The sequence below is a fragment of the Mycetomoellerius zeteki genome, unplaced genomic scaffold (assembly GCF_001594055.1).
Source record: "Mycetomoellerius zeteki isolate Tzet28-1 unplaced genomic scaffold, Tzet1.0 scaffold73, whole genome shotgun sequence".
In the NCBI taxonomy this organism is placed as follows: Eukaryota; Metazoa; Arthropoda; class Insecta; order Hymenoptera; family Formicidae; genus Mycetomoellerius; species Mycetomoellerius zeteki.
The window spans coordinates 1,947,532-1,961,425 of NW_017257753.1; the positions used below are offsets into that span (position 1 = coordinate 1,947,532).

General features: G+C 35.4%; 1 protein-coding gene across 1 annotated transcript in view; it reads left to right on the top strand.

Moving 5' to 3' along the window:
* The first annotated feature begins 286 nt into the window (after window positions 1-286).
* LOC108729446 (T-box protein H15) overlaps window positions 287-13,894 on the top strand; it is a 56,563-nt gene continuing 42,955 nt past the window's right edge. Inside the window, 1 exon segment of the mRNA XM_018458573.1 lies at window positions 287-1,437. Within this exon segment, the coding sequence (XP_018314075.1) occupies window positions 957-1,437 (481 nt within the window). The 5' untranslated portion in view covers window positions 287-956.

Sequence of the window (13,894 nt, forward strand, 5' to 3'; positions counted from 1 at the left end):
AACGACGCGGTAATAACGTTTAAGCGAACCTCGAGGTGGGCTTCGCACGGGAGAGAGCCTGCAGGCGGAGCCGGGTGCTGATCGCGGAGGAGGAGCGTGCCAAGGAACCGCCCATTGAACACCCGCTGGGGTTCTCTCCTCTCATTCCCGCTCATGTTTCGCCGTCCCTTTAGCTCGTCCGACCGAGCTCAATCGTATTGGCGGGGATGGGGGTCGGAACGAAGAGGCGACTGGCAGTGGCGCGGGTCAGTCTGTCGGGCAACCGGTCGGTCTGTCGTTCCCTGCTCGTTTCGCTCGCTCGGCCTGGGAGTGTAAACGATACATCAAGCAGCTCCGCTTTTTCGCGCGTGCGAAAGAGAAGCGAATTGGTGTCCTTGCGACGACGTAACTTTTCTTCGAGTCCCCTGTTAACGGAGTGCTACTCCGGCCAACATTTGGCCGGCGTCAATTACTTCGGATCACATTCACTACCGATCGCCGATCGCTAAACGTCACGGCTAGCTATTTGGCGTAGTTTTAGTGTTGTGCTCCGATTTTTATCGTTGCTCCGATAAAGACTCTGATCAGTTACAACGTTTTATCCGTACTCCACTGGCCATGCAACGAACGCGGCGATCGTAACCGACCAATCCGTGCCCGATTCCGTTCGTAGGTTTTCGTTTCTTCACACGCACGTGCTCTGTTATCTCCTCGCACGCGTATACGCGCGTATGTCGACAGCGAGGAATCGGAGTTGATTTGCACGATTGCAGGAGAGGATGCTGATGCCGCTTCAGCGGTACTCGCGTATCGAGGATAGAAGTACATACGGTCTTCCGGACAACAATTATCAGCATCGACATTGTTCTGACGCACGACGCCCGTAGCGTCACGGCGTCAAGCGGATCCGCCCTGAAACGCTCTCTGACTAGTTTGTCGATAGACCCCACGTGGCTCAGGAAGCAGCGCGCGAGGTGATGTTGCTGGAGTCGCGAGGCCTCGCCGGTAGGAAGAGAAACGGACTGACACTGACCTCGTTCGGCGACGGTGGCGGCGGTGGTGGCGGAGGCGGCGGTGGTGCCGGAGGAGCCGGCAGCGAGGAGGACGACGAGGAATCTCGACATCACCTCTACCTGGGCAGGAAGATGCAGGGCGAGGGCACCGCCGCCTCCACGGTACCTACCGGGCTATCCGGGTGCGCCGGCGATGACGGCGACGAGAGCTCAAGCCCCTCGCCGAACAGCAGTCTCCTGAACAATCTCAATAATAATTGTAATTCAAATCGTCAATGCGCAACCGACTTCAGCATCGCTGCGATCATGGCGCGGGATTCGCGTCAACAGCAGCAGCAGCAACAGCAGCAGCAACAGCAACAGCCACAGCAGCAAACACAACAACCGCATCATCATAAACATTCACAACAGCAGGCCGTCGGAGGCGGAAAGTTGCATCAACACGGTGAGTTTCTTCACGTTCAATGGATGGTCTTTAGGATTAAACCTCAACAATAGACCTTCCTAATGTGACGAATTGAAGTGTTTTATAAAGAACGTGAAAGACACCAGTAGTAAAATAAAATTACTCGAAGAATTGGAAAGTGGTTTATCATTAAAAGCGCATTGTTAAGTATAGAATATAGGGAGATCGTAACTAAAGCTAAAAATAACACTATTGCCTTCGATAGTGAGATGCCCAATATAAACGTTTTAAATAATTTTCTTAAATTTTCTTTATCAAAGTGAGAAATCAATTGTTGGGGAAATTGATAACGGGGAAATCAGGGAAAAGTCAAAGAATTTTTTGGTAAATTAAAATTCTTGGTTTTAAAGAAGTTTGATATGCGCAAATTATATCTATGTAGTTTTGGAATTCTACCAACTTAACAATTAAATGCAGTTTCAGCAACATTAACAGTAACTTACATTGCTATATTAAATTGTTCTCTTAATAAAATATTTATTGGTTTCTAAATCAAGAAAATACAAAAAATTTTCAAAATATTAAAATTCAAGGAAAATCATGAAATTTTGTTCGGAAATCAGAGAAAAGTTATGGAATTTTAAGACGAGGAATTTGTGGCAATTCTATAAGTTTGTCATCCGTTTTTGAATGGTTTTTTTTAAATATTATACTTACTGTACTTCTATTGTATTTTTTAATGTACTCCAATATGTTTATTCTCCAATTAACATTACTTTGATTGATAGGTCTATATTAAATTAATTGCATACCTTGCTAACAATTTATCATAAATATATTTAACTTTTAAAGAATTTTTTTGATTATGATTTTCATTGAAGTTGTATGAAACTTATAGAACATTATATATATCTTTACACATTTTTATTTTAAACCAACATTATTATAATTTATCGTGTGAGTATAGTTTCTTCATAGAAACGCGAACCATTGTTGCATATTACTGCAAATTTGTTTTCTGAAATCTTCATGAAATCCTTTCGCAATCGATCGTATGGTTTGTAACATCCGTGTAAATTTTACGAGCGTCATAATTACGCGTACTTTACCGATAAAAATTAATTAGTTTCGAAAGCCTCAATGCAACGTATCGTGTGTTGCATCGTTATTGTTACGTGAATCATTAAATATCTTCCTTTTGTTTAAATAAATGATGAGTCGTGTTACATATCACGTGCTAAATATTTCACATTTCATTGTTAACTTTTGTATTACTCTAATAAGTAACATTTCTTCTCTTAATTACACAATGAGAAATCTAATGGATTTTAGTAAGGACAACGATTTTAATTGTTGAAGTATTTAAAAATTCAGCTAAATATAGATCTGAAAATAATTTGGTTGGACAATCAATATAATTATGTAGCACGCTTAAATTGGTTGCTAGAATATCGAAACTTTTTGCAACATTGTTCATCATACTTGAGTTTTCTATGTAATTATTTTGATGGTCCAAAATTATTTTCAGATCTGTAGCTGGCTAAATTTTTAGATATTTCAACATCGTTATTTTCGTGAGAATAGATATAACAATAGAATTATTGGCCATGAACATTAAGAAATAAAGATTAAGACAGAAATAATTTTTTGCAACTAAATTTACATATCTTACGATTTCATTTGGCATATACACGCTACATTTTTAAGTTAAATTATTAATTTGAGTTTGATTAATCCATTAAACGATATCCATTAAAATAACGTGTCAAATCTTTTCATCCATCGCAAGACTGCAATTTTCTCCGAGTATTCTAAGTGTTAAATATGATCATGCAGGTTATATATCAGTAGGTAATATTAACTCTAAATTCGATCACATTTGTCTCGCGGAAAATTCATTTGATATAAATTCGCATCGTCCTCTTGGCTAGCGAGAGCTTATTAGTCGACAGTCACGTAATTGACATTTCACGTCGGCGTATCAACGCGCGATTACTCCTCTGTATCGCTACAATTAATGTCGCAATTTTAACTTTAATTAATTTATTGTTAAAGAATATTTCAAAGAAAAATACGCGCGCGATCGTCCAAAGTAAAATTTTCTCAAAAGCAAATTCGCCAATATCGATTAATATCTTAATTTTCGATATTCTACTTTTCTTCACTATTCTGGTTTTACAATTTGTTCCGTAATGTTTCATGTATCTATTTATTTAATGCAACATGATAACAGAACATTTTATAACACGATGTTTTATAATAATGTTTTGAATTGAATGTAAATAGAATTTATATTTAATTAGAATGTCATTTATGGACATGACGATTTACGAACTCTTCGATTTAAAACACTTACCACTAATATTTGAATCCTTGTGGCATATTTGAGATTCTCGAGATCGTTGTTCATTAACGGCCAGCTTCCTTACATATATTACGTTTATTGTTATCGTGTCTCTCGCGGGCGCATCGTCGCCGCTCCGGTATGATATTGTGCGAGTCATAACTCTCTTCGCGCGGCGGCACCTCTCTTACCGTGGCGTATTAACTCGAAGAAAAATCGCTCACCCCTTTCGGTACGGCCATCCATAACGTTTATGCGGCCATTTCCGACGAAAATGGAGCGGCCAGTCTATCGCGCGATTTTTGCGTCGTATCCCCGGCCTACCTGTCCGCCGTCATGGCTCATTATTTTTATTGCCCCGTTAAAAACGTGCCAATTAATTTTCGACCATTTTAACATTTATCGCGTATTGGTGATATTTCGATTCTTTTGGAGTTTCGACACCAACACGCACGAATAAGTGACGAGGATGCAATTGCAAGATATATATAAAACGTAGCAAACGATAAAAACTGTGGGCAAAGTTGAAGTACTTTAACATCATAATATAAAATTCATGAATATTTATATTTATTATTGGGTAATTGCATAAAATAACTTATCATTCATAAATAATATCTGATTATTCATGAATGATAAGTTATTTTATGTAATTATCTAAAAATAATAATGTAAGTAATCTATCCTGAAATAAAAAAGTCTTTTTTCCTCCAGTTTCTAAACTTTTTTCCATTTAGCTGAAAAAAGAGAATATATTTTGTAATTATAGCGTATAATATTTTTTTTATGCACTGTCGAAATCAATAACGATAATGAATTTTTCAAACGCTTATAATAGTTATCAGCGAAGCTCTTGAGAAATGTACGAGATGTTTTTTGGTGCTGAGAAATAAAATACAGTGACAATCTCCTCAACGGAGCGTGAATTGCGCGGAAAGTTTTCCGCTTGACGTCTTCTCGCGTTTAAGTATTAATTCCGGAAGCGCCGATGACGCACGTCGAAACGTGGACTATGATTACCTATGAGCCGACAATTGTCAATGTGAATCGTATAAAGCCTCTATTTCGTTTGATGTTATTGTAAAAATTTTAATATAGCTAATATTACGCCGATAATATCTTATTGAAGCGCTGCTGCGTAATAATTATTGCGAGTATGAACGATAAAATAATTATGTAACAATTGTGATGCATTTGAATATAATTTAATTAGATTTTTATTTGTTTTAATTATTATTGAAGAAACTTTATTACATTAATATAAATTAACTTTATTACATTAATATAAATTATAATAGATACTATATCGAGATTATTTTAACATACAATTATAGCTATACACAAATACCAAACACTTTTCTCTCAGTGTATCTATCTAAATTTTTAAATACTTCAGTAAAATTGTGTTTTCGTATATAGATTTGGCATCATAAATCCTTCTTTAATATTGTAAATTTAATAAATTTTCTATTCATAATTCCGCGCATAATTTATGGCGTTTTTATGATTATTATTGCTATAATATTAGTAATAATAACCTTACTTACATGATAGTTCTTTCAAACATTGTACTATAAATTATGGTAGTTTCAAATATTAATATAGTAAAATATTAATATATAAATGGTAAATAAAATAAATATTTTTATTCAATAGATACAACCGCAATTATAGTGAATATAAATATTTTCTTAAATTCATTTACTATTCATATGTGGTAATAATATCTAACTACAAAATATGTTTAAAAAATAAAGATTTCTCCAAGCAATATATAGTTAACCACAAAAATGACTTTAAATTTATAGTTAAATTATAATATGCAATCATTCTTTTCAATGTAAAGGATTGCAAATAATTTTATTGGATCATCAAGATAATTGTGAGAAACTCAAATATAATGAACAATGCTGCAAAAAGTTTTCATTTTGTAGCAATTAGTTTGACCGTCTTCCGCTACGTAATTATTTTTATATAATCCAACAAGATTATTTGCAGATCTATATTTACTAAATTTTTAGATATATACTTTATCAAAATCATTTTTTTTATTATAGCAGAAGCTACTGTTATGACAATCATTTCGCTGTTTTATGTCTGTTCAAGACATCTGCCAACATTCAGAAGCTTCTCTTTTTAAAAAAGATATTCGCGATTAAGCAAAGGCTTGAGTGTTACTAAGGCGCGACGAGTGTAGGAACATGCTTGCCATCGCGTTTTAATTCACGCATTTGTGAACGTAAAAATGTCGACGAGGTAAATTACAAGCTGGCGCGGCGTTCTAATGAGACCCTCTAATATAGAAATTGTTCCGAACTGTCATTATCGAGATAAATGACCGGCGAGGGCCGCGGCTCGTAGCTGGGGACGAAAGCGGATCGTTTTTGTGGGGAAACGGGATAATGGCCCGTCACTTTCGTTTCTTTTAACGACCGAAAAAGGCGTCCGGAGCGGGGATTCGCGCGGTAAAGTCACTCCATAATTCGTCGCGCACATTTAGATGGCTATATCTCATAAATGGAAGGTAAATTGACCTAAATAGCTACTAGAGAGTCGCTCGATAGATACGGAAATTACTGTACATGATAAAGAAATTATTATCGTTATAATAAAAGTAATAGGAATTATTGTTATTAAAAAATATGTGCGAATATTTTTTCAAAGTAACTAATGACTCAATTGCATTCTGTCTTGCATTATAAACAGATTTGAATTATTCATTCAAGCAAAATATAATCAAGATTTTTTATCAAGAAAATTTACTGTTTTTTGAATAACAAAAAGGACTCTATTTAATTACGATAATTTTTACTATTGAATTCGTAAGAATATAATCTCACTAATTTAACTTTGAGAAATTTGTGATTATTTATTATTACGATTATTTATTATTGTGAGAATTATGCTATGATATATAATTTGCTTGATTAATTACTTACAATTAATAAAGTGGATAACACATTGAGTATATTTAATAATTTCAAATTACAAATATTAATGACAATATAAATATTTCATACATATTAGAAATTTATTAAAATATTTTATATGATGTAAATATTGTAAATAATCGAATTTGTAATGTTTTTAATTATCCGGTGCGCAAAAAGAAATACATGTTTATAACAAAGCATTTTATAAATTAATACTTTGGATTTTCCTGCAATTGACTTTAATGGAAGTTTGGCGCGTCATAGCGATATTTTCAGAACGTTCCTTTCCAAAATCGTTCATAGAATATCTGATTATGCATCTGATAATCGAGATTGGATTGTAGCAAATTCGACGCCAATGTTTTAGTGGCTCGGATAACGACCGTAAATTATATCGGCATTAATGAATTATTTAACGCGCACCGGCGTGAATGGAATGGTAAACAATACGATCATCTAAATCGTCGAAATTTGTTCTCGCGAAATAATCAGCCGCGAATATTTTATGCGTGAGATGAACAGCGTGGCTGCAGCATTTCGTCGCTTTAGAAACTCGTTTGCACGACAATGGTATCCAAAATACCTATTGTAATTTGTTTTAATGTAAATCAATTATGCTAGGCGAGTAAACGAGAACAACTGAACAGATTATTTTGTGAGTGGGTTGATAATGAAAACGAATAAATTTCGAAAATGCAACATGTTTAACAAATATAAAATTTGTTTATATAGAACAACAGAATTTCATAAAATACAGAATAGAATACAGAATTTAAAAAATATCATTAAAATATCTAATCTGTTTCGCATTTCTAGAAGCTTGAGAAAATGTTTAGACCTTTTTAAATAAGCAGAATTCTCTCTTTTTGTAAATTTGCTTTTCAGCAGGTGTTATCTTGTCGAAATAATCAATTCAGATATGTGGGCGAGGTATACATTCCTATTTCAACAATTTATATTCACGCGTGTCTGTTAGTTTTACATCGTGATAGGTGAAGGATAATTCTGCCAATTCGCCGTGATTCACTATCGACGAAATAGACTTCATCAGGTATTGACTACGGAAACTAGGCAGAATTTATTTTCGTGCGAGATAAGAAACACTGCATTATTCAAAAACATGTGTCACGCCTAATTGAGAATATTACTCTCATGTCAAGCGTGGATTTTACTTAGAATTACAAATTTTCGATTAATCGATCTGCGTCGAGCTTCGAGCTGCCTGGTCCATTAAGCGAAACGGCAGGAGAAACAAGATCCGAAATTACTCAATTCTCGCGCATAAATTGTTGCTACTGCGCTAATGAATTATTTAACGTTCGTTACACGTCAATGAAACCCGAGTCGTGACTGGTAATGCTCAAATTTAGCTTTATTGATATTAGATCTTCGAAAATCGATCCTATTCACTCCCTATGACAAAGTATCATGGCTATGGAGAGAGGAAGACACATATATATTTATATTTCACATTTATAAATACATCCATAAAATCTATACATATGATAGTGACTGTTTGAAGTAAACATTGAGATAATATATTTCAGTGTTCTTAATTGCAAGATTATTATGAATGTGTCAACATTTGAGCTTCGAGTAGACACCCTTGAATTTATGACATCATACACGGGAAGAATTTTGCTGAAGTATTTAAAAATGGAGCTAGATGTAAAAATAATTTTGTCATCAAAATAATTATTAAGAATGTTTAAACATTGATGACGATGTTGCTAATTTAAACATTCTAGCAATCAGTTCATAATTTCGATGGCCTAAAATTATTTTCAAATCTCTAGCTAAATTTTTAAATACTTCAGCAAAATTCTTCCCGTATTTTTTTCGTATATAATTTATAACAATTTATAGATATCTCATATCAGCAAATGTGAGAGTTACACGTGCATTTATTACAATATTTTGTCACACTTTATTCTTGAACAGGTATTGAGAAAGAAGTGTTTGATATTTGTAATTATAATTACATGGTAAAATAATTATGATTAGAAACTCCATTTTTTTTTATAGTTATTACTACTATAATGTTAGTAGTAATAATTATATTTATAATCATATAAACAAATGTATAGTTGGCACTGAAAATTTAAATGACTATAAATTATAGTTAAATTATGGTAATTGTTTTTTTCTCTCACTGTCAAATTTACATATCGACATTATAGAGGTTTTTGAGACAATTCGTTTTACAGAATCTAATCGATCCACAAATATTACGATCAATTTTTTAAATAGATTTGACAAATTATCCTATACTTATCTCATTTTACGGTACCGGCTACCGGAAGGGTGTAATTGACATTTCGATGGTGCGTAATGAAATACGTAGTGGTGAACAGGGACCCGACTGAGGTGAGGCACGAAAAAAAACCCGTTGTACACCACGTATTGGCTCGGCCAGGTGAGGTGTCCCATCGGAATTCTGGAAACGGCCGTGGCCGCTCTCCGGGCTCAGCCAGACGTCCGAACGAGACTCGATGGTGTTTGGTTTCATCATCGCGTATCTTGGACGCCTGCGGCGAATAATCGCCCACGAAGATCCTACGCGGCGCGAAATTTACGGTCGGACTCGCTGCAATTCACCCACGGAAACGGGCCGCCATTCCCAAATAAACTCCGGCAAACGGCGGCATGAATCGAGCTCTCCTCCGGCGGACACAGGCAAATGCGGACGCGTATACGGGCGTGTGTACGGACGCGCCGAGAGGGTGTGCGAAGTAAATCTGCGATCCCGCGAACTTCGTCGTGCCGTAAAACTTGGTCGCGGTGAACTTCTTCCATTGAGATCGATATTCGTCGTGTAAATCAGAGGGGAAATTTCCTTTCAACGAGAAAAAGAAAGAAAGAAATTATATGCTTATTCTTCTCTTTCTTTAATTAAGAGAATAAGAAACAATATAGATATACATTTAAAAATTATTTTTATCATAAAAATTAACGCAAGAATTAAAATTTATCTGCACTAGAAAAGTCTTGTTGCATTGATTAGAATTTTAGTATATTCAGCAAAAAAAGTATAAATTTATACTTAAATCTATGAAACATTTTAGTCGAGATAATTCAATTACGATACATAATTATGATTTACATGTTCAAAATGCGTTTTGTTTATATCTCTTATTAGTACAATACAGAATATTTTTAAATAAATAATATACTTTGAGATATTGATTATTGAATTATCTATCGTGAAAACGCACGCTGTCATCACTTTTTTCCTGTAGCCTAATAATTGATCCAAACAAGTTTTCTGTTCTTCTATTCTAAATCTAACGGTCCACGCTCAAATCTTTGTGTTACATCGAAAGGACAAACGATCGCGTTATTGGGATAAATTATTGAATTGAGAATACGACTCGATTCTCAACAATCGAAATATATTCAATATCAGTTCTGTGGAGAACAATATAGCAAGTTAGATCGGTCGTTTCTTTGGTAGAGACGCTTATGCGCCATAGCTGCGTCCTTATGTAAATCTGTTCACGATGGTCCTCATGCTGCTTGATGCCGTTGTTTGCCGACGTTTGTTTTCTTGCACCTTCGCTCGCTCGCTCGTTCCCCTCGCGGGCGAGAAATTTAAATGAGATGTTAAAACGAGGAAAGTACTGTGTGTCGTCGACCGACGGAATCGACGGCCGTTAGGCGAGATTTATTTTTACTATCGACCGTCGAACATTTACGTTAAATCCGATGTGTTACGTACCGCGGGGAAACCGGTATCCACCGGGCATAACTGCGGGATTAAGCTCGACGCGCTATCGGCGCCGCGTTTAACGCTTAACAGTTATCTCAACGCCAGAGTTTGTTTGAGTTTGCCTGAACTGGCCCGAGGTCGATGAGTACACGATACAGCGAGAGATGCACGGTTGAATTCGGGCCGTCGCCATACTTTTCCCGTTGTTGAGAGAACCGTGTGGTATACTCAGAAGAGAATTTATAGTTGTACACGCCCCTGGGGAAGTCGCAATGCGGTGGCCATGATAACCGATAAGTCGTAAGAAGCAGAAAAGCAGGAAGTTTCTTCAAATATTTTATCTCGCGCGATCGCAAACTTGAATTGATTAGAATATGCACTTTGGTAATATTTAGCTGTGAATATAATTTATCTCTTTCTTTCAATACTTTGCTCTTCTTCCTGATATAATGAAGAAATGAAGATATTCTACGCTAAATGAGTAATGTTAGAAATGTAGAGTCATCTCTACATTTGTTACATTATGATTGACATTGCCACAAAGCGATGGTTCCTTGAAAAAAAGTTTTGTATTAATAATAATAATAATAATTGATTTTTTACAATGACATTCCACCTTTTATTCAAAGCGTTAACGGATCTATATTATAAAACTCGTAAGAAGCAGGAGAGCAGGAAATTTCTTCAAAGATTTTATCTCACACGATCGCAAACAGAATTGATTAAAACAAGTTCTTTGATATATTTAGCAATAAATATAATTTATCTCTCTCTTTCTGTACTTCTTTCTGTTGTAACAAAGAATTAAAGATATTCTACGGTGAATGTGTGCGTGATGCTTAGAATTGTGAAGGTAATAATACGAGACTTTTTCGAGGGACCATTATTATTGTGTGGTAGAATTGTCAATCGCAACGCGACACGCTATATTTCATCTGGAGCATTAACCATTATATGTTATAAAACTCCTTGTTTGGCCGGCATAAATTTAGCGAGCGCGTTGTGAAGAATTTTAATAGAATTAAAACCGCACAGTTTGCCGACGAGTTTCTTCGAATCGATTTCAAACGGACTTCGAGGACTTCGAAGGCCCTGCGTTTTGAGTAATCGCAAGTCTTTAAGCCCCTGTCCTTTTATTTTTTCACGCGCGCGCAGGTGCGGACCTCGCGAATTCTCGATTGAAACTCAGCGGGTTCGCCGACGACGCGAACAAAGCTGGTCCGGGGAACACGTTAATTCCCAAACGGTCCCCAGGTATCCCTGGGATACGCGGGAATAAACGGTAGCTCGTTTTCACGAGCCGGTCGCGCGGAGCTTGGCGAAATAAAAGAGTGTCACGGAGACATATAGGGTTTCGTCGGAGTGTCAACCATAATAAATAGCCAATGACTTAGTTAAGCTGGAAGCTATTCGACTGAGAGCGCGAAGTTATGACCGGCTGATTCCGACCGGTCGGATCAGTCGATTTGAGTAGGAAACAGGTGGTGGTGGGGCGACGTGTGAAGAGTCTTTGTGAAGTGAAATGTTTGCTAAAAAAAGGAAAAGAAACAAAGATATGCATGCCTTTTGAGTCAAAAGTCAACACATCATTCATTAATTAATGAATGATACTTAAATTTCGTCATATATTAATAATAAGTACATTAATAAATAACTACGGTTAAGAAATAGTAAGAACTTACAATGTTCTTCGCAAAATATATTACTTAATATAATTTAAAAAAATTATTAGTAAGCAATTGTTTTAACTAGAGAGATTTATCTTATTATTTTCCAATCTTCTATAATTTTAGAACGGCAGAAAAATATAAATATTGTAATGATTATAATTTTATACTTCACGGCGCATTATAATTTTACAAGTAAAATAATATAGTGATGTAACATCTGGTCATTTAAGTCTCAAACGAATATATGATTTCTTATTTTCTTTATTAATAACTGATTGACACGAGACGAAGTGTTGACTGCAACGGAAAATACAGTCAACATTTATCTAGTCCGTGTCCCTTATTCATGTTGTCCCACTTCGTGGTTCACCCACTTGGTTCACGCCGGATACTTAAACGATCGTTGACACGAGCGGGCATCTCGAAGACGATTCTCTTGTTCAGAGCGAGTGCGACGATTCCACTCCGAGGTGGTCCCAGCGATCCGCTTCTCTTCGAAATACATTATCGTGAATCAACGCGTTTCGTTAATAAATGCCAACTATGATGATACAAGAATTAGATTTACACTGTTTACATATTTTACTAAACATGACACTTCTTGTTGTATAAATCAGCGTTTGATCTTTATTTGAAAATTGCGTAGTACAATGGAAGTAAAAAATAAGTAGTCATTGTAAAACAGTAACTATGTAGAATTAATTTGAATTTTGTACTATTATTTGAGAATCTTTCTACCAATCGAGCTCTCTGGAGTTTAATGTAAATAACAAATAATATAAAAAAGTTTACTTTTTTTAAAATTATAATCAAAGAAGTCATTTTTATATAAAATATTAGTGGCATTAAAAATTAACATTTTCAACAGTAAGTACTCACTACTGTTTTACTTCTATTTTCCTGTGGTTTGGACTAATACAAAGTAAAAATGTTGAAGTATATATTTAAAAATATGTTTTATTAACTGTTAGTAATTTCTAATTTAATAGCAATTATATTAAGTGAAGTGTTTTCATTCATATCAACAGAAGTGTCAAAAACCAATTTTCTGAGGCTATTCAGATCGCCATTGTGGCTGTCTTAAAAACTGCAAAATGGATCCGGGCTATCGCCACGGACCGCAAATTATCATTTGAAAGTATGTGCAAGATTGTTAAAAGGATGGAAACTTATACCGCAGTGAGAAATCTTTTAAGATGAAGGCACGTATTATGGAATGGATCCAATCGAAATTCCATTTTTCCTAGAAAACACAATAGAAATCAAAGAAATAATTGAATATTTCCGATCGGGAACCATTCCGCAATACGTGCTCAGAACGAAAGAAATGCATGACAGTCCGTGAAGGGCTACCAAATTTCAAGCTGCCATTAATCTCAAAGTGTCCTGGAGTTTCCAAGAATCAAGGCATCAATTTTAAGTCAGTCATCAGTTTGTTACCGCCTTCATGAAGCCTATGAAGAATATAAAATTGTGGTCCTTTTTTATTTCAAAAACAAACAGAGAAAGAGAATTGCTTTTGCATCGATATGGTTCACGTTATAAGCTATGTACAATTTATTGCTCCATACTATCTACTGTTTTTTGGAACCATAGAGTTCAAATTTGGATTCCAAATAATACGAATCCAGAACTCAGGTGACTTATTGATGTGACTTGTAAAAGTATCTTTTACGTTTGTCTTTGAAATGAAAGGAACACAATGAACAACAAAGCTTTTTGACTTCATAGAGACCGCGGCGAATTTTAACTTATATTTACAATACATTTTTCAAACAGAAAAATAGGAGTGAAACAATGATTATTTACTTTTAAAAATATCGACTTTTCATTCACTGTC